Below are 22,134 nucleotides of genomic sequence, written 5' to 3'. Positions count from 1 at the left end.
ACTTTGCTTGACTGTTGAAGAGTGCCAGCCTTTCTTGGCTCTGTTGTCTATTTTGACTCACTCAGTGTCTCGCTTGCTGTTTTACGCTGTCTCTGCTCAATGATAACCTACACGTTATGTGGGAGAAAGCAGGAGCCTGGCGTCTCCCTCTTTTAGTGTACAGTAGCCCCCAAATGCTCATATTTCTGCCAAAATTCGTTTTTATCGTTTTTTTTGTATTATTTGACTTAACTGTGTCTATTTCGTCCTGTTAGTGTTCTTCATCAAGTCCGTCCAAATAAACCACTGAAATGAGTAAGCAGTATCTTTTGGGTCTAGAAATGTTGTCTATAAATTTAGATTAATTTCCACTTACCCAAACCATAGACAGTCTGCAAATCCAAATTTGGTTTCTGGCGTTTGGTTCTTGCACTGGATCTACCAGGCTAAGACAATGCAATGGGAAACTATCACAAGAATATTTTTGGTTGACATAAACCATTACAGCATTGTATAAATGAAGCAAATGTCAGACATCCAACATCATGATTCAACCCACAGTCTCTTTTCTGGGTTAACTGGACATCTGTACGTTTGCAGCAAACAATTCTTTAAATACCTGTGTTAATTCAAGCACACTAATAATTCAATCAAGTGCCTGTGTGTGCACTCATTTCTTCGTTCTAGATAGTCTATGGTGAAAAGGCTAGCTAATGTTCATCCTGGAAGGTCGCCAAGGCTTTACACAGGCCTGTCTGTCAACGTTATTTACTGTGTAGAAGATTCACATTGCTTCTCTCCTTGCTTTAGAAGACGAGTTTTACAAACATGCACTCTCCAAACCACATGAAATCTAATTTTGCATTGAATTTGGTGAAGTCGCCCAGTGACGTGCTTGTAATTTACTACACCGCTTTTTAAAATAGGAAGATTGGGTTGACTATGTAGCAGAGTTTGCAGATAGTTATAAATGTGTATTCAAAGTGCATGAGTTGTAGTTTCAAAGGCATCCAATGATTAGGTCAAGAAATGCCGTTTTGTCCATCATAACAGAGTATGTTTTTTTTTTAAACCGAATTAAGGCCTACAACTGATCCAGAATTTTTTGGTAGAGCAACATCGCCATCTGCTGGTGAGCTTGATGTACGCCATCTGCCGGTGAGCTTGTTCGGTCACGTTTGAACCCAACTACAAATCGGTAACGGCATTTTCCTGCGCTGTTTATTACAGTTTTAATACAATAATGGCAATCAAAATATTTTTAATTCGCAAAAATAAAATTAGTGGAAAGAATCAGACAGGGTACATAAAGGATCAATAAAATAACAAATAAATGCATGCCAGTACAAATTAATCTGGCTACATTATTGTTTTTTTTTTATCTTTTCATGTTCACATGTTCATGTCTGTCAATCTGCGATGTTAACATGTCCATCAGCAATTAAACCGGGCGGTCTACACGATGAATATAACATTAATTCCACTCAGTTATGTAATATTGTGTTAAGTTTATTGACGAAAAGCAAAATATAGGAATTCGTGGTCTGAAGAGGATATCTTAGTAATGTAGAAAATCATTCAGAAAAAATACATTTTGAATTGTGCATGGTTTAAACACAACAACAGGAATACATAAGATCACAATTGAATACGACACTGGGCAGTATTGTTATATTTTAAGCGTGATTGTTATACTTGTTTGTTTGGATTTCCAGCAAACGCTGTTCAGATCAATGGCATGCTATTAGAGATAGTAAAAACAGTCTCAATTTAAGCGCATATTTTTGGCTAACTGTGATGCTCAGTTTATCGTAAACTGAGTATCGTCTCCATTTGGGATTATGCGAATCTGGCAGTTGATATTTACATTCAGAATGTCGTAATGAATGGATTTAGAAATGCTTCAAAATAGTTTGGAATAAAATCTAACTATCTTACTTTAATTGAAAGTTTTTTTTCAGGTTTTTGCTTCCGTTCCGTTTTCACAACAACGATCCATTTCTGTAGCTATGTTTCTATAACTACAGATAATTACGTTAATTCCCAGAGCCATAATCGCACTTAAAAGTTTGTAGTTTTAACAGCAATCTGGTCGGCTTTTCGTTTAGTTATGTAGTTAAACACAACAACAACAATGCTGCTACTACTACTACTAATAATAATAATGAAATGTACTATATATATTTTTTCATTATGTAAGATTTGCCCATACATGTTAAATCGTTTTTGTAGGTGAAAACATATATCAGCAAGAAACCAATACCAATTCACGCGCTGAGTAGACGATTGCCGTCTGTTGCAAAGTGTGATTATTATATTTTCTTTATTAAGAGGAATGAGTGACTATACAGATTCTTAGTAATTCATTTCCAAACAGCTGTCTATTCAGCTGAATTATTACAGAAGTGGTTCTGAGAGATCACAGAATTTTGTGAAGAGTATTGATTGATATACTGGGCAGACGTCCCCATGAAGGTTCATTTAATTACACACACGCGCGCCCAAACACAGCTTTAACACCGTGATTTGCCTCCAACATAAAAACAGCGATTTAATAACATACATTCTTTATTTCGCTAAACACAGTTGTAATAAGAAGTGTTGAAAACTTTTGTTTTCCCAGGTTAATAAATAAATATGAGAATGAGATTTTATACTGCACCAAATGCACAAAAATCTGATATTCTGTTTTACTTTTTGTACTGTTGTGAGTTTGAGGTTGGATATTAAGTATCTTGGTATAATTTCTGTGTTGGAAAAGTACTAACTGAAACGTTAAAACAAAATACTTTCAATCTATATACAGTCTTACTTGAAATTCAATTTAAAATGTTACACGTAGATGATGTTCAAGTGTAAATATATCCTGTATCTATTTAGTTAATTAAACATCAATGGTGTCCACACTTTGAGTATATATACACTGCAAACTATCACACTATATGGGCAAAATTGTTGGGAAACCTACTTATTCATGGTTTCTTGTGAAAACAAGTGTAAAAGAACGTATCCTGCTTTGTAGCTTTCTCTACTGTCCAGGGAGGTTTCTAATAGATTTTTGAGCATTGCAATGAGGATCTGATTGCATTCAGTGACAAGAGCTGTCGTGAGGTTAGGATGTAGGATGATCACCACCCTACCTCCTCCCCAACTCAACCCAAAAGTACTGGATGGAGCTCCACCACCATCATTCCAGAGTACACAGTTCCACTGCTTCACAGCTCAATGCTGGGAGGCTTTATACCTCTCTAGCCCACTCCTGACATTAGGTGCCAAAAGGTTTGCGTTTATCTGCTCCAGAGAGTTGGCAATACTTTTTTTAATTGACAATACTTCTCTAAAGAGACTAGGTAAGCTGTGTATGTACATTTGCACATCTTTTTCAGTGATGGGGGAACTTAAAGTAGCTGAATACATTCATTAGAGGGGTGTCCACAAACATTTGGACATATAGTATATAGTAACCTTGGCTATTAATGTATATATATTTTAAGAAGCAAACATTAAACACAACATTTTCAGAAAACCCTACTCTGTATTTCATAACATAAAATATAAAAAATAATTATTATATGACCTGTGTAATTGTTTACTGATTGTAGTTTCAAGTTGGCAGAAATTGCAGACTGGGGGAACTGTGGAGATCAAAGAGAGATCTGAAAAAATCCCAAAACGTCTTCTCATATTCTGGTTACACAGGTAAAATCAACCCCCCATCTAAGTTCAGTTCAGTTAAAAGCAAAGGTATATGTTTAAGGGGATAGAATTATTATGCTTTGAGGTTGTGTTGCCGCTAGTGGCACAGGCAATATTGATTTTTTACAAAATACCAGGAAGTCCTGGATGGGAAAATCCAACCATCTTTAAAAACTAAAGCAGTGGATAGTTTTTACAACAGGATTTTATTTTAAAACAAAATCCAAAGCAAATCCTCCATGGACCAGCTGAAGAGACACAAACTGATGCTGTTGGAATTGCTCTCACAGTACATGGTCATCATAGAACATTTGTGGATAAACCTTAATGAAACCTGTAGGTTCTCTGAAAGGGGACGCTGCTTTTGAATATCATTGTTCTGTGTTTGATATTATATGTGAATAAAGAATCATTCCAGATGAAACAAGCAGAAGGCTAGGTTTGTTTATGTAGACCGCGTGTGAACTACAAGCCCACGACTTAACGTTGCAGCGCCAGCACGCCTGCATCTGCACGCGCATTCAGTCCAGAGCGCGCACGTCACCGAGGAAAAATGGGGAAAAAAAGGATATTTCACGGGCTCCAGCCTCTGCTTCAAAACCGGGTTTTTGGCGCCACCTAATGCTGGAATTGACAAGTGTAAGTGAACTAAAGTGCTGAATAAACCTTGAATGTTGTTTCATGTGGGGCAAAATTAAACTTCTTGCATTTCATTACCTTCGTTTATTTAAAAAAAAAAAAACATTTGGTGCGATAGTTAATGTGTGAGAGATCTACTGCTTAAACTATAAGACATGTTCAGCTTTGGTGTTTGTGTACGGTATAATTTAAGGAGCTGTAGTCTGATCTGTTTTTAGAATATTATGTCACATCAAACCTGGTCTGGGTACTGAAACTTATATAAACCATACAATCACTAGTGTGAATAAGTATACTGTACGTCTTGAACACTGACCTTCGATACTGGTAATCTGCTGTAAGGCTAGAGAGGCAGCACAGGCTTGATGAAGGTTTTATGAATGGCTGGTAAAATGGTACTCTTTCTCTCAAGGTTCGGCCAATGCGCTCTCAGCAGGTTTACAGCTGAGGGTGGTCGTCTAGACAAAGAAAGTCAAGGCAGAAAGCAAACTCTTCCTTACTCCAGTTTTTTTTAGTTTTTAGTTTAGAATTCTATCTCTTTCTCTCTCTCTCTCTCTCTCTCTCTCTCTCTCTCTATATATATATATATATATATATATATATATATATATATATATACTTGTATATAAATTTGCAACTATATATATATAGTTGTAAATGTAAAAATCCAATTCCAAAATCCAATTTAAACTTTTAAGGCTATATTACAATAAGTGGTCTGGAATTTATTAATTCATAGTTCTACATTTTTTTGTATTGTTTCCTAAACCCACGCTGAACTAAGGCAGTGGACACAGCTGACATTTTAGTGGGTAATGATTTGATTGCTTTGGTTTTGCTTCGGGGGCTATTATTTCTTGTGGTTTAAGTGTAGCTGCTTGAAATGCATTTAATGTAAAAGCATGCATAGTCAGTGCGTTTCTTAAAAGTCCACTTCTTGACACTGAAAAACGTTATTTAATACTGCTTTATCACAGATTTCATATTACAAAAAATAATCTGGTTTAAAACAGAAAACGAACGGGAGGGATTCGTTATTGGTAAAATAACGTACATTAACTTATTACTACACACTCATATTAAACAAAATAAGCGATGTGTTCAAGATACATATATCAATATCAACATTTAGAAAATCCATATTTGTTTTCAATGTTTTCAATATACGCACTGTATAAAAAGAACCTCTCAACAGGCTACAGATGCTAATTAATGTGAATGTTGATTTTGAATAGATATTTTTGTTTTTATGCACTGTTAACAGAACAGAATGTTCTTGTACGCTTTGTCATTAAACTGTAAACACATCTCTAGAGTATATTTATGTATTTATTTAGAAGTATCGGATTTGATAATCGCACCCGTTGTACGTCATACTTTCATATTGTTTAGCAACTGGTTCTAGAGATTTAACTTATCTTCAATTTTCACTGTTTTTTTACGTTTTTGTTTAAGTTAAAGGGACGTGGAGTTGCTCGTTTTGCACGCCAGTTCGGTCACTGGAAAAGATTATTACCACTATCAAGGTTGCTAAGAACATGTTTTACCTTTCAAGTTAAAAAATAGGGCAAAATCAATAAATTAAATGTAACACGAAAACAACTATATAATTTACTCTTATGAACAACAATTTAGTTTTAGACTAACATTAAAAACGGACTTTTTATGACTAAAACAACGTAGACTATACTGTTGGAATGGTTTGTGATATAGATTACTACATTTAAATATTAATTTGTGGAATCAGCTCGTTTAATTCTACTTCACGTTATTTTGTTTCGGTAGCAGTTCTACATTTATCTGACCCTAAACAAACAAATCATCTGTAGTCCTAATCTGAGTGATATTTAATATGATCTAGTATACAGTCATTTTCTCGAATTAGAATTTTGAACTCTAAAATTGCGAGCAATGGTTTTTAGTGTATATTTTAATTGATATTTACAATTAAAATGAAACATAACCCGTGGTAATCCAGTATGAAATTGTAATATAAGACGAGCTGGTAATGTATAAATGCCTAGTGGACGTCCCTAATAATTGACTTTGAGTGAATTCAGGTAGAAACCAGTCTTCGTGTTAAACGTTTTATGAGAAAAGCAGCTAAGATACTTTAGGCCTACATTGCGACGCTGCACAGAGATTGAATCGTCTCTAGGTCATAGGTTGGCTGACTACAACACGTTTTGGACTACGAGAGAATATATTTTAACCTCCTTTGTGGTAAAACGTTTAGCTTCACTTTGATGCATTCTTCATTCCAGTATCCAGCCTTGACCTTCTGGTTTCTTATATTTAGTATCTGTGTTATTGTTTTGACTTCCAAACGTCGTGTTCACGTTTTCATTTCTCCTCGACATTAATTTTTCCGCGTGAAGTATAGTCATGATGGCTGGAAGTCCATCCTGGTTGTAGACCATGGATTTGTTTGAAGACTGTAGTCTCTTCTCCAGCCCGACGCCGCGGGAGACTCGTCCCCCTCCCCCGAACTTGAAGTCGACCGCACAGCCAAGGCTGTGGTGACCACATAAGGGGGGGTAGGCTAGCAGTCGGAGTCCTGGCGCAAGAGGAACTGTAGAAGAGTATACTGAGACTTAAACGCCCACTCTGCTACCATATGGCTTTCCACCATAGATTACAATCGAAATTGAGGTACAATTTCTGTTATAATCCATAAAACCACAAAGAATGTCTACCCACGCTCGGCTCATCAAACGTCAAGACATTTTAAATTCATGATCCATTACATTCTTAGCGGTCAAAACTTACCTGCATACTGAACAATGGAGCAGAACACGTTCTTTCATTGTTTTTACATGTGTTTCAGATTCTTTGTGGTTTTTTGTTGGTCAGTGTTTGTATGGAATGTATGTGTGTGTCTATGCGTGCTGGACCTCCGTCTTGTCTGCTGGGTGAAATGAAAACATCAGAACTAAAGGAACAACAACAAAAATAAATAAAGAAGTCCCCGTATAACTTTAGGTCTGTCCCTGTCCCGTGTTTCCGTCGCACCCAGGCCGCAATTACTGCTGAAAGCTTTCCAACACACAGTCAGGAGTTGACGAAGAGGCGGAGCGTGTGGTCTCGAGGCCACCGTTTTGTTTTCCGTCAATTTTTTGCAAGCAAAGGTCACTTCACCACCGAGACTACACTGGATCTGGATTAAGGCGACACGGGTGGCTTCGAAATTCGTTATTTTACATGTCGATCCGTCCACGTGGTTTTAAAGGCCATGCTTTTTGAAGCTCGAGTTACTCGATCGTCGTGTGCGTTCAGGAGAGACGTGCTCCATGCTTAGGAATTAAGAAGAAGTGTAGCAGGGGGCGATGTGGGGACCTCCGGAGCCTAATCGGGCTTTAGCACTTACGGTCACACCAGATTATTCTCAGACCCCAGTGAGCACTGCTAATATTACACACCACCCAACAATACAACTGTTAGTTAAATCATCAAAGAGGGAAAATCGTTTAAAGTAAAACTTTATTTTCGTGTAAAATGCTAAAGAAAACACTATACATGTTTAATTAGACATACCAGATCGGTTTCATTGTACTTTAATTTGGCTCATTGAACCATACAAGCAATTAACACGAAATACTAATAGGAATTAAAATGTCTTTGTTAAAATATAAAAATAAACTAAAAAACTAAATGATTGACAATACAAATTTGCATTTGCTTTAAGGTTCACGAATGCAATTACTAAATGTTGTTTTAATTTTTTTGGACTTGCTGTTGTTTAATAAAAAAGTTTTCAGTTTGAGCCTTTAATTTGAATGTAACTATTTTTACACGAAAACTCACACAATACATTTAAACAATGCATGAGTTATTAGTACAAATAAAACAGATTTAGCATTTAATGACATTTTAAAATGTCCGATTTTTGCAATTTGTAAAATATTTGTAAAAACACTAGAACTTTCTTCGTGAGTGGGTGTTGTGTGTGCGTTTCTATAGAGGTCGAGTAGGAGAACGTTTTCAACTGAAGTCCAAAATCAACATTTCGCAAACACCGTCTGAAGATCAAGGTAGTCTCTCTACGGTCATTATTTTCACATTGACACTAACGTTCCGTCCCGTGCGGATGACTCTTGGTCTACACTGGCACAATGTGTCCAAAAAGGCATCACACCGACAACCTTCAAACTTGTGAAATCTGTGAACATTTCTAATGATGTTTTTTTCATTAGCCTTATATGCTGAATCACGTTGCTTAATGCAGATCGAAAATGGTTCTTCTGTTTAGTCTGCAGTTATGTAGTTAAGGGACTAGTAAAACGACTCCTCTGGTCTTTCATATGAACATACATCTACATATATATAGCCACTGTCCCACAGAAACCTCATATTTCCAACACAGCAACCTCACAAGAGAATGAAAAACACTATGTCATGACAAACGGAGGCACAAGCCTTTTCGTGACAACGACGATGCACAGCCAATTGAATGGCCACCAAAAGGCAAAATACCCTATATGTAACGACGTGATTTTGTTTTAGCAGATGGTTTGTTTTAGTTGGTCATCTTCCTCAACAGCGTCAAACAAACCTGATCTAGTGTCTTAAATGAGAGAAACGCTTTGTTTATGTCCTTCAACACTGGTTCTTAAGTAAACTCAAGAATGGTGTATGCAGACAGTCCTTTGACATTGATTTTGCCCACTGTATTGCTCTTGGCATTGATGTGTCCTTTGTTTTGGTGTTGTTGTTTACATGTTTAAATCCAAAAAAAACACGTTTTGCTTTGAAAAAAAATCACCAGGCCTACTTCATTGTGGTGAACAGCGGTTAACCAGCGCTGTCAAAACTACCAGCGAACAAGCCTATATGTGTCTTACTTACTGAATAAGGGCGTACGCACACACTCGCTCCCTCTCTCTCGTGTGTGTGCGTGTGAGTGAGAGAGAGAGATACACACAGAAAGAGAGAGAGAGAAATCTGTCAATTTCTGGCGTGGGTCACGTGACCGTGGCCTCTCTTGGAATGGATGGAGATGGATTTCCACGTCAGCCTACGTCTCAAAATTTCTTCCTTGCGAACTCGGCTTCAAAGGGAGGGCGAGAGGAGCGCGTGCGCTCGCGAGCCATGTTGAGGACGCAGCTGGGCACGGCTCTCGCTAGCCCGAGCTAGGAAAACAGCACCCCCCCTTCTCGAGCCCCCAAATGATGGATTTCGACGAGAGGGTTCCCGTCGGTTCCAACATGTATCTGCCCAGCTGTACATACTACGTACCGGGCGCAGACTTCCCTACGCTGCCCTCGTTTCTCTCGCAGAGCCCTACTTCTCGTCCCGTCCCGTATTCCTACTCGTCCAACCTGCCGCAGGTCCAGCCGGTGAGGGAGGTGACGTTCCGGGACTATGCGTTTGACGCGCCCGGAAAGTGGCCTCACCGGGCGCCACTGGCTCAGTGCTATCCGGGGGAGGACGTGGTGCACCGAGAATGCTTGCCAGCCTCGACCGGTGTTGGGGAAATACTGGCGAAGAACAGTTCCGCTGTGTACCACCACCACCACCACCCCACGTCTGGTTCGAGCTCGTCGTCGACCTTCTACGGAAGCATAGGGAGGAACGGCGTGCTGCCACAAGCCTTCGACCAGTTCTTTGACACCGCCTATGGCAACTTGGAAAACGCGCCCGGTGACGAGTACACGGCGGTGGGCAAGCAGCAGCAGCAGCAACAACAACAGCAACCGTCTGGCAAGCAGCAGAGCGCCGCGCCCGCACCAGAGCAGGACGCGGAGGGAAAGGAGCGAGGCGAGACCAGCAGCCCCGAGTCCTCTTCCGGCAACAACGAGGAAAAGAGGAGCGGAATGAGCAGTGAGTAGAGCAGCTCGCGCAGCGACTCACCCTGTCACGAGAGAAAGTTTGCAATCTTGCGCGCTGCTGTTAAAAATTTTATATGCTGTTTTATAAGCGTATAAGGTTTATTGAGGGCTCGAGATTTCCCCAACAAAACCTACTTATAAACTGTGAGAATCACGTGCTTGGAATTGAAATTGGCCATGAAATACTCCAGACCAGAGCAGCTTTTTGACTTGAACTTTAAAACCTGGTAGTGCAGTGATTTGTAAAGTGGCCATAGCAACAGTCAGAGCAACCGGCTTCTCACATGACTCTGTAAAATTATAAATGCTACTTTCACGGGTTATTTGCGTTAAAAAGCCCTTGTGGGTGTGTGAGAGCGTGTGGGAAGCGTGCACGCTGGGCTGGGTGCGCAAAGGTAACCAACAAGTACGTTAAAGACGAAACGTTTATATTTACACGCGTTTATACTTTTAGCTAAGAATAGCAATTGAGTAGTGAAATGAGATTGTTAATGCTTTATAAATTGCACATGTGAGCTTGCTATTATTTTCAAATGCTAGCAGTGATACTGTACATTTAATATTATACTTTAACAGATGGTATTAGTAAACAATTGGAAAACAATACATAAAACCGATATATAACAATATACCGAATTCAAATATATGACATATATTTGAATGTGGGAAATTTACATAAATGCATCTTTTCAATTTTAAATTACATATGGATCATACATATATGTACTGTACGTGTATTGTATTCTCCTATATGTTTACTACATGTATGTCTATTTAATATCCATGTATGTTTAATGTATTCAACACATGTTTACATATATTTTGAAAAATGTGCTCAATCTTATTGCAAGTAAAAACATTTTTGGGATAAATACATTTTATGCACGTTAATATTTGGTTTTAAAAAGCACAATAGTAAGCATGTGTTGTTGAATTGATCACAATACATTGTAAACATCGCGGCAGTATACAGTTTTACAGTAATTCTACTGTTTAATAAAGCTTAGTTAGAACGTTTAGTTTGAAGAGCCATTGCAAGGAAAGGTAGTATGCATGCTCATCTGAATATCTTCTATGTGCCTTCCAGATACACCCAGAGTTCGGAAGAAAAGATGTCCCTACACCAAATACCAGATCCGCGAACTGGAGAGGGAGTTCTTCTTTAGTGTGTACATCAACAAAGAGAAAAGGCTTCAGCTCTCCAGAATGCTCAACTTAACCGACCGTCAGGTCAAAATCTGGTTTCAGAACAGGCGCATGAAGGAGAAGAAACTGAATCGGGACCGTTTACAGTACTACACCACGAACCCTTTGCTATAGGACACATGGACAACACAGCCTAAACAAGTGCTGCAATAACACGCGCGTTAACAATGAGGCGATAACGATGTTCAGCGGTTAATTTCAAGTTCGAGGACGGCGGCATTCGCTTTGACTTGATGCAATGACAGTGAGCATGAGCCACGTTGTCTACGGGTTATTTAGCGAATGCATATGTTGCTCGTTTCTATGGTCAGCAGTTTTTATTATGTTTTGAAAAGCTAACGAATGGACAGCTGCCTCGTGCATTGTGCTAGCGATTGTGTTGGATCCCAATACAGAGGTCCAGTCTAAATTATTATTATTACTAAATTTGCTTTTCTGATTCAAAATGTACGGCTTGGAAATTTTTGGAGAGTCATGTGTTGGAGGGAGTGGTTGTGTTGGTGTGGAAGGGTCTTTAAGGCTAAAGAATTGGTGTGACCAAACAGAAATCCACACAGGAACTGTGTTCATTAATTATATCGGCTTGTAATGCTATTTATTGAGTGCGACACGTACGTAGTGACGTTTCATTTTCCTCCATATGCATATAAACTGAAAAATCAGAGGGACTCTGAAGCAATAACATTTCTAAACCGCACACGCATTCGACGAAGTTTAGGTGTTAGTAGGACATGGTTATTGTTAGTTAACAAATCTTTTTTAACGTAAAAAATGCTAAAAAAATAGGACATCGGTCGACGATCAAGAGGAAAAGAAAAAGACTACTCTCTCCAAAGCAACGCAGGCCAGGCAGAGCCTTCTTTTGCGGACTTATCTTTGGAGAGGCCTAGAGGAAAAGCGAATGTCCTCTTCATTACATCTGGACCTACTACATAAAATCACCTTTTCACCCAAAGAGGAAGGATTTTTTTTTCTTTCACAGTTTACATTTTCACGTTTTCTGAAACAGGCACGTGAAGAACATTTTAATTTTTTATGGACACGACTGAACTCCACTGCTTGTTATGCCATGTATCATATATTTCCAAAAAAAAACAATAATTAAACAATTGAGAGAAGTATTAAGAGTGTGTTTGCTGAGTAAACATCATAGAGATGATGATATCATAACTGTGGCAAGCAATAAACAAAGTTGGTGGAAAGGAAAACTCAATATAAGAGTTCCAATCACATAAATTGTGTTTGATTTGTGATGTTTTGTAGCCTAATAGTTGTAGTGAACATCAGAAGAATATGCATAAAAATAAACTATTGCATATAAACTATTTTTAGTCACTCTCCTTACAACTTCACATGGTTAAATAAATTAAATACTTGTGTGGTTAAAAAAAAAAACAGTTTAACTAGTGTCAATTAACTCTCTCAATTAACATACATACTTTGCATGAAAAGCATTTTTTTTACCAGATTAGCAAAAGCCAGTTTCTGGCAGTTGAAACCTCAAAAACCTTAAAATAAACTTAAAAAGGATTATTATAGACTATACATATTAACCATTTGTTTGTTTATTTGTTTACTTTTGTACTTTTGTTTTACGTTTGTTTCAATTTTTTCTTTTCTGCGTGCCATAACTGGCCCTTTTTTTGCTTCAAGCACATCCTACTGACTTTGAACTTCTTCTTTATTTTAATTTTACTGTTGTGGTCTAAGTTTCTGCCTTACTTTGACTTAGTTTTTTTTTCAGGATCAGGTTTTACCTGAGGGTACTTTACTGTTGGCAAGGCCGCAATTTTTCAGAGATAATATCTGAGTTTATGACCACAGCCGTAGGGTTCATGTATGACAATCGAGAGAGAGAGAGAGAGAGAGAGAGAGAGAGAGAGAGAGAGAGAGAGAGAGAAAGAGAGAAGAATGAAGTTTATGGTTATGCTCCGTGGAACGATCAGGCCTGGCTGGCGCATCCTTTGAGGCACTGAGGAATCTCGGCCTAATTACTGGGACATCCTCCCTGTTGCTGCAGCAACGCGGCCATAAAAGCTGTCTGCGTCTAGAGCATTTGGACGATTGCAGTGCGGTGCCATAAACCGTCTCAGAACCAAGGTTATTAGCTGCATTTTCAAGGTGGTGGGGGTTGGGGGCGAAAAAGACAACTAGGAACGAATGTCAGCCCCTGATCACCTCTTTTGACTCAAATTCGTCCAGATTCGCTTATTACAGCTAGTTCTTCTTGTATAGGTACTTGATATGTGTTGTGTCACATCAGTTATTTTCAGTTAAATAGCAAGTAGGAGTGATAAATCCATTAGGTTGCATGTTGGGTGTCCACCGGGCGGCGCTCTTGAGATCAATGTCATGGCCGAGTAGGATCATGGTGGATGGTGGCGAAGGAGACAACTGGCTAAACACTCCAAAAATTGCGTAACAGGTAAAAGCACAAAACAACAGCTAACAAAGAAGACTGCTTTATTTTGCATTGGCTGCGTTGTAGAAATTAATTGCTTTGATCGTGGCACATTAGGTGGTTTTATTATTTACTAATCTGGCACCATGTACTGGATGACCTGGAAGTTTAGAAGATTTAGGAACCGTACAACATTGAAAATGGGTTTCTTAGGGTCTGAGGTCTACTAGCATTGACCAAAATCCAATGCCATGCAGGTGTGCCGATCTGACGTGTTCTTTTTTTTAACCACCTCTAAAATATTTTATGCAATTAACTTCCTCACCCTAGAACGCATATAACCCCTCTTCTGATCTTATGAAATTAAATAAAATGGCGCAAAGACGTGGTGCCCATTAAAACCCCACTTTTACCACCGAATCAAATATTTCACAGCAAACGAGCTTCTCTTGCCTTCCCCGATTAGAAAATCCATTAAGTATCCAGCAGGCTAGGCCTTTTTCACCACATCTATGAAGAAAATTTATGAGATTCATTTTTTTTAAATGATCTGTAATGTAACTGCAGCTAAATTATGACCAACTGGATTCACTGTGACCTCAACAGTCACGACCATAGTTTCTCCTTTCAGTCTTGAGTTGGACCCAGTTTGGGATAGCAGCTTCTGGAGTTTCTCCAAGCTTCCTTTCATTCGTTCTCAGTTTTCTAACCTGAATGATGTCATTCGAAATAGAGATTGTAGCAGAGCAACATGATCGGCTTTTTCCGCACGAGGGATTCAGTGACAACATGAAGGGGCGCAAGCAGACGACAGGGCCAGAAGGGTCCTGTTACCGTCCACGTGGAGTCTTTGTCTCCAGTGCAAAATAAAAGCTTCCGCAGCTCGAAATAAAATGTTAAATTATTGTTGATGATTTCCGCTCACGGCGAGCTCAATCTGAGATTTGAAGAAGGAGCTCTACTCGGGTTTAACATGCTCTGATGTCCGCGGACCCGAGGAAACAGTACTGAATGTTCTTTTTGTTAAACGATCGTTGTAAAACAAGATTATAACACACAGAGATATAATACAAAAAATATGTCCAATTTATTTATCATAGTACTTGTGCTACATAATTCTGCTTAACCAAATCTATCCTCGACGGTTATTATTATTATTATTATTATTATTATTATTATTGATGTTGTTGTTGCATAAAAAAGTCTAGCGCATGCGCTTTCACCTATTAGATGTTGTAATTGTTATTTATAATTGTAATAAGGTTAATATGATCTTTGTGACAATAATTGTAAAGCATTAAATCAAAACTCAAACATGTACAAAAAGTTACATTTTATAGCAATGGTTTTATTTGTAGCTCTGTTGGTTTAATATAATTTAGGACACATTGACGAAATACGATGTCATTATGGACAAAAAAAATAGAAATTCTATTGAAATAGAACAGGACAGTGTACACAGTAAAGCGTAACGTTAATAGGTGTACAGTTTACGACACATACATGTAGACCTAACTAATAACTTTAGCCTATAATGGAGTGCAGTTTAGCACGAGATAAGCCAATAGTATGTCAAATGTTGTAATACAATGGGACTTTACAATTTTATTTTTGCAAAGTATGTGTTCCCAAAGCTAATATTGTTATTACAATTATTTTGCTATAGAATAAATATTAATTGCAAGAACAATATTGTTATGGTTTAAAATGCAGTACGTTTTAGAGGACACTATAAATCGTGTTACAGAGGCAGTTCTTGTTCCATGTGACTTGTAAACATCGTTCTTTAGGGTTCTACTTGTAATTCAGATTTGATTAGAGATTCGTTTTTTCTCTCCTGAAAGGCCATTCAGCACTGAATAGTAGACATTTACACGACTGTTTCTTGTGTTTTGCGGTAGGTTGTAATTTACAGTTGGCTTCCATTGTGCCCTGTATTCTACTTACACTCATTAGGAGATATTTTACGCCCTTCTATTTGTTACACAACGTTTTCACGTTTAACAAGACGGAGCTTGCCTGATGAGAGCGGTCTGTCTTAGTGTGAAGATCGCGACAACCGCAGGTAGTGGAGCTTCGTTTCAGATGTTATTGAGAGATTTGGTACTGTTGATTTGCGTGTGTGCTATTCCGAGCATTGAAAACACAACAGAGCTACACACACTCAAGCCTCCACCCACCACACACGTTTAACTGCAGGCGGCGAGCCTTTTTTCTATACATGTTGTGCATGAATTTTAACTCAATTGTGTTTTGCAGATGTGCATTTCCAAATTGGGAAAATACACTCACCCACACACATCTGCTTTCTATGGTTTAATATATAGATTTTAAGGCTTTCAAAGTATATTATTAAATTGCGGCAGTTTGTTGCACAAATATGTAATATATACAGTTTTCTTTTGTTGGCAGTAATTTTCTCGATGCATCCACTTGCAACTGATTGATCCGTTTAAATCTTGTAAATTCAGAGCACAATTTTAGCGACAGAATGAAAGAAGAAGAAAAGACAAGACCAACAGAAATCCGTGCGTCATTCGCTCCAGCCCAGACTTGGTCTCAAGCCTGAGGGCGACGTAGCTCTGCTGGGGGCGTGGCCCTGTGTGTTTGTGCACTTCCAGTAGGAGTTCAGGAGTGCAGACAGGAATTCTCGAGGACGGCTCATCTTCTGCAGCATGTTCGGCGCTGAAAATGACCACCAGAGAGGACCCCCAGTTCCCCTCGCTAATGCACACATCTGCAATGGCGTACACCAACGGACCGTTAAGTCGTGAGAACATTGTGGATTCCTTAATTATCACGCGCTCTGAATCCAACGACAGCATGGTGGATCTACACAGGAACGGTAGACTCGGCCTTGAACCTTACGGGCTCTCAAATGGCAGCTTATATACTGGTCCTAAAAAAGGTCTGGAAGGTGATGACGCAGTTGGCGCGTCCAAGAGAAGCCTAGAGATGTGGATGGACACGCCGAGGTTCTGTCGCATGCCGTCGTCTGCAAGCCATCAGGGAAATACCATGTCTCCTTGCCTCTCTCCTCGGAACATCAAACAGGAAAGCGCGGGTTACCTATACGAGCCGCTGAAAAGCTCTGCACCTGCAGTCCCCTATATGGAAGACTTCTCCAGCGCACGCATTTCTTCAGGATCCTACGTAGATCGTAGATCTGTCCCCCTACCAGGCTACTTCCGGCTATCTGAGATGCACGCACATGCCAAGAATTATCCCCACAGCGTGCAGGCCCACACGACCCATCAAACTCTCGTTCCAATAACGAATTTAGATGTTTCCCAGTTTGACGCCCCACTATCCAAATCAGAACAAGCTCTCGATCGAACCCCTGGAGATGTCATGGAGCCTGCCAGGAGCAAAGATAAGGAGTTTCCCCCAGACAGTGACAAGGAAGAGACCCAAGAGACCGCTGACGAGGAATTGTCATCTCCAGAGCCACTAGAGCACCCAAGGGAGTGTCAAGGAAAAAATAATAAAGGTGAGCTCAAAGATTTCTAACTGAAAATGTGACATCTAGCTGCTCAGTTTTTTATTGATATTGATATTTTCAGTGGAAATGGAAATGTTCATAGCTATGACTTAATAACATGCATCTTGTCATCAGCTATAGCTTTAAAGAAATGTTCCTCAGTTAATATTTTGTAAAGGAAATGGCTGTACATATACCAATAACAACTCAACATATTTGCCTGGTTATTTGGTTATTTAGTTCTTCTGAATGGTGGAAAGCCTTCAGTCCCTTTTTTTCTGACTTTTTGTACAGCACCAAAAAGGTTCCACTATTGTCATGATCCAAAAATCTTTTTTCATCACTAAATAGAGCCCCTTTTGCTCTAAGAACTTGACAGATGATAAAATGGTCAAAGATTCCCTAGATTCCAGATTAAATTTAATTTCAAGATTTGAAAACATGAATCATTGTGTCATGTATCATGTATTGTCATGTAAATCATGTATTATTCATCCATTGTGAGAATATTACAAGCTCTTGTAATGAATACTATATATGACTATTTAAGAAATGTTATGTGATGACAAGTGAAAAACAAAGTAAGTAAATCCTTAAAAAGTGCTCTCAGAAAAACCTTATGACAAGGTCCATGGCCAAGGCCTAGTCAAATATATAAATAAATAAATAAATAAATAAATAAAACAATTCTATGACAACTCAAAAAACACCTTGAATTCAATTAATATTTTGAAAAACTATATAGAACACCTTTTGCTTAGGGTGCAATGCGAAAAACAGAATGGGTAAAATGATTAAATGCACGTATATATGATCTACAAACTATACAAATCATATATTTCTACACAAACTATAAAAACCTAATGATTATATATCCATAATAGCATCCACTGCTATTATGCATATTATTAACATTTATATATTCAATATAACACAAGATATTTTCTCAAGACTGAAACTTCTAAATGAATATGATGGACAAAGTACATACATAGCCTACATACATTAAAAAATTGACTAACAACTGACTTACAAAAAGCAAAACGTGGGCATTCTTGCGTGAATGTAGAGTAGACAATTCACACACACACACACACACACACACACACACACACACACACATTTAATTCTACATGCATATTCATACACAATGCAGGCAGAAAATAGTCCATCACTTCAGCCAATGTCCATCTGCCCATCTTTATCCAGGAGACTTTAAAACGGAGAGTTCGTCCAACTGGCTAACAGCAAAGAGTGACCGGAAGAAGCGCTGCCCCTATTCAAAGCACCAAACCTTGGAGTTGGAGAAGGAATTCCTCTTCAACATGTACTTGACTCGCGAGCGCCGCCTAGAGATTAGCCGCAGCGTGCACCTGACCGACAGGCAAGTTAAAATATGGTTCCAGAACCGGCGCATGAAACTGAAGAAAATGACCCGCGAAAACCGAGTCCGAGAACTCTCAAACACTTACGGGTTTTCTTGCTGACAGGAGGTTCTCCTGAAATCAGGTTATCGCCTGAGTATTACTAAAAGGCGCTGTTTACGCGTATGGCATGCCTCGTGTCTACATTCTCCGGTGTAAGCTGCTGACGACATGAATGTGTTTGAGGTTTGTTGCTCTGCTCTTATTTCTCTCTGAGTGTAGTCTATTTACATCTTTATTATGAGGGAAAAGTGATGTTTTAAAGGTATGTTCAAGGTATTCTTTTTCAATGCCTATCTTATGTTGTTAGTGGCAAGCCTGCTCGCTAATTTGAGAAAATATGTCGTTTTGAGGTCTAAATGCGGGAACGGTCTTGAATGTTGGTTTTAATATTTTTGTGCCATCGTTTGTATTTCCGCAATGGAATTCTCAAACATCTGTGTGTTTCAGAGATAGGAAAAGGGGAGAACGAGACTTTGCGTATGTGTATATGCGCGTGCGTGTTGATTGTGTGTTCAAAGTACAGATAGGCCATGGTAAACATGGCTAGCTGAATCGTAAATTGCTTAAAATTGCTTAAAATTGCTTCAAAAACTACTCCCTGTGGCTTCAGTTTTGCCCCGTTAGAAATCTGATATGTGACCATATATTATTATGGATTGGGCATATATTTAAAAACATACGTACATATTTATTGTACACCTCAGTATGCATATACATATAATATATGGACATATATATATATATATATATATATATATATATATATATATATATATATATATATATATATATATATACATATATATCATGTTTCATATTCGAAAATTGCCAAATTCAAATAAGTATGCATGTATGCCATTTTAATATGTGACTGATGTGTGTTGTGTATATGGAATTTCATAATGTGTGAATTCATAATTCTAATGTGAGTATGTTGGGTACGGAATTTCATATATTCTAATATACAATATTCATTGTTTTCTATATGTTGTCACATATCAGATTTCCGTATAAGATGTGATATGAATTATTTTTGTGCAATGGAGATTGAATAAATTATTCTATGTATGTTTACACACACCTCTACGTGTAAATCAATGCTTCCAGTGTTTTGAATTAATCTTAAAAATACAGAAATGCGTTTAGATTGCTATATGCATCTGGTAAATGGAAAGTCAACGCTTATTTGATATGGGTTTATTTGGATCACCGTAAGCCTGCTTGAACTCTTAATCCGATGTATGTTTGTGCTTATTGCTTGCTTTTGTTCACATTTTTGTCTAGATTCTTTTTATACCAAGATTCATGCATTGCAAACGGAAATGCTTTGGCTGTGTGTTTTGAGCTCTCATAGCAGTGTAGGCAGTTTAGCTCGCCTTTGTGGCGTTTTATGGCTCGCCGCTGTTTGAGCCTCGTCACTTTGCAGCTTTGAGTCTTAGTGCAGTTCTGATAAGACAGACTGAGGGAGAAGGTTTGTGAGACTGCTACGGGACTGCACATTGGATTTTGTCATTTAAACATGCAGGATTGAAACACACTCGGAAAACTCAGGTGAGCAGGTTGTTCTACCTATTATTATTGTTTTGTTAATAATACTACCTCTGAAACTATGTTAGCCTAGTTCATTTTTCTTTCATGTCCTGGTTTTGGTGCTGATTGTTCTAACTGGCTACCAGTTGCTTTGTCCCCGGAGATTGGACTGTCGAGTGGTTTAGGTAGTTTCATGTTGTTGGGATTGCATTTCTACCTCTGCAACACGAAACTGTCTTTATTACCACAGTTAAATTCACCGCTAAATGTTGACTCTTGTTAAAATAAATGTTGACGTTATTTTCGTGATTACAATTGTGTAAAGGTTAGTTGGACCAATGCACTCCGTTTTTGGTCCACAGACTACTTGCAATTTATATTCTTACTTAGATGCTCAAAGACCGTGCTATAGATTGTAAGGTCAGGCCAGGAGTAATAATTAAGCGTTTTATTTGGAACTCAGTGTAAATAGTCTACAGGAAGCAGACAAGGCCTCGGTTATGTCCACTGAGGGGGAAGGCCTGGACGTCTGGTGGGCAACAGCGACCTCCGTGGAGTTCCAATGAGCTGAGAAGCAGACCGCGCTTCTGCACTGGGCTGTATAGATGTAAAAGGCTGGACACAAAAGGTTGGATGGGCTTTATGGTGGTATTCAGGATCGGCCGGCAGGATCTTATCTGTGGAGCTGAAAAAAGAGCTGAATAGCGCCTGCGGTAAAACTGGGCCGCGTTAACAAACACCCCCGTGCCGTTTACTGCCTCCAAGTGCCATACAGTTTCCGTCCCTTTCCCCTTTTATTTCTGAAAGTGGCTTCATTTCCTGCTGTAAAAGAGAGCCAGGTTTAGACCCGTCTTCTCTTTTTATTTTCTCACCAACTGTCGTGCTTCAACGCAACCAAATTCACGGCTGTGTTCGTGGTCTAAATGCCGCAGTTTATAGGTTAAAGAAAAGTACACGCGGTAAATTGATTTAAATCCCACATGGATGACTGTTCTCCAATGCATTTTAGTTTCATTATTTTGGTAGTGTTCATTGCGTCGATGTTAGATATTATATTAAAGTGTAGATAATTAACACACTGGAGAAACGTGAGTTCAGTGTGTTCATGTTTTCGGTGTACATTCAAGAGGACCGTGGGTCGCGTTAATAGCTTACTATTTTAAATTCGCTGCATCGAAACACCGAGTACACATCGGCTTTGCATTTTTTTAAACTGATTCATTTTAGTCTGTACCTATATTTTCCCTTTATATATAATTTCTTAATTTCGATATAAAACTAATTTTTTAATATTCCAAAGCTCCGAGTTGTCTACATTGGTGTCCTAATACAGACTTTGATAGTAAATAAAGGATGGATTAGCAAAATAAATAAATCCTACCGAGAGCTATAGTTATTATTATTATTATTATTATTATTATTATTATTATTAGTAGTAGTAGTAGTAGTAGTAGTAGCACCACCACTAGTATGCTAATTTTTACTGTCGATTGCCAAATTAAAACAAATGAAAAACAATTGTTAGCGTTGGACCAAGTACTGTTGTTTCCCCGTCTGTTATGCTTTTTAAAATCGTATTAAAATTATATGTGACATGCTGTCCCTTCGTCGCTGTTGCGCAAGAACTTTACATCATTTTGGACCAATAGAAATGCTCCAAAACGACGATTAAAAATAGTAGTAATAGTTTCTATTGACTTCCTGTGAACATTACGGTTTTCTACTTCTCCTTTAAAATTACGCGTTTACGACGATATGTAACAACATTATAGCTTATTGTTATTATAAATATTACTATTATTATTATTATTATTATTATTATTATTATTATTCAAGACGTTGTTGTTGTTTGAAAGAGATTACGCTACATTTAAACTAATGCCCTAAAATTACTTCGTATATTGTCCTAATATACTTTTCAATATTTTACAAAAAAACAGAATCTTC

General features: G+C 38.3%; 2 protein-coding genes across 2 annotated transcripts; both read left to right on the top strand.

The window, feature by feature from the left end:
* The first annotated feature begins 9,461 nt into the window (after positions 1–9,461).
* Positions 9,462–12,455, top strand: hoxa11a (homeobox A11a). The gene is made up of 2 exons (XM_072674998.1): positions 9,462–10,134; positions 11,230–12,455. Exons 1-2 carry the CDS (start codon positions 9,480–9,482, stop codon positions 11,460–11,462), a joined length of 888 nt encoding a protein of 295 aa, XP_072531099.1. The 5' UTR covers positions 9,462–9,479; the 3' UTR covers positions 11,463–12,455.
* A 3,924-nt stretch (positions 12,456–16,379) lies between these two features.
* LOC140551538 (homeobox protein Hox-A10-like) lies at positions 16,380–19,361 on the top strand. Its single transcript, XM_072674997.1, has 2 exons — positions 16,380–17,239; positions 18,440–19,361. Exons 1-2 carry the CDS (start codon positions 16,441–16,443, stop codon positions 18,715–18,717), a joined length of 1,077 nt encoding a protein of 358 aa, XP_072531098.1. The 5' UTR covers positions 16,380–16,440; the 3' UTR covers positions 18,718–19,361.
* The last annotated feature ends 2,773 nt before the right edge of the window (positions 19,362–22,134 follow it).

Source organism: Salminus brasiliensis, chromosome 3 (assembly GCF_030463535.1).
Source record: "Salminus brasiliensis chromosome 3, fSalBra1.hap2, whole genome shotgun sequence".
NCBI lineage: Eukaryota > Metazoa > Chordata > Actinopteri > Characiformes > Bryconidae > Salminus > Salminus brasiliensis.
This window is presented reverse-complemented; position numbering and strand designations above follow the sequence as displayed.

Bases quoted from the DNA above. Each gene is read 5' to 3' on its own strand.
- hoxa11a (XM_072674998.1), top strand. From the start codon at position 9,480: ATGATGGATTTCGACGAGAGGGTTCCCGTCGGTTCCAACATGTATCTG. The intron at 10,135-11,229 runs GTGAGTAGAGCA...TGTGCCTTCCAG, and splicing joins AAAGAGGAGCGGAATGAGCA to ATACACCCAGAGTTCGGAAG.
- LOC140551538 (XM_072674997.1), top strand. From the start codon at position 16,441: ATGACCACCAGAGAGGACCCCCAGTTCCCCTCGCTAATGCACACATCT. The intron at 17,240-18,439 runs GTGAGCTCAAAG...ATCTTTATCCAG, and splicing joins TCAAGGAAAAAATAATAAAG to GAGACTTTAAAACGGAGAGT.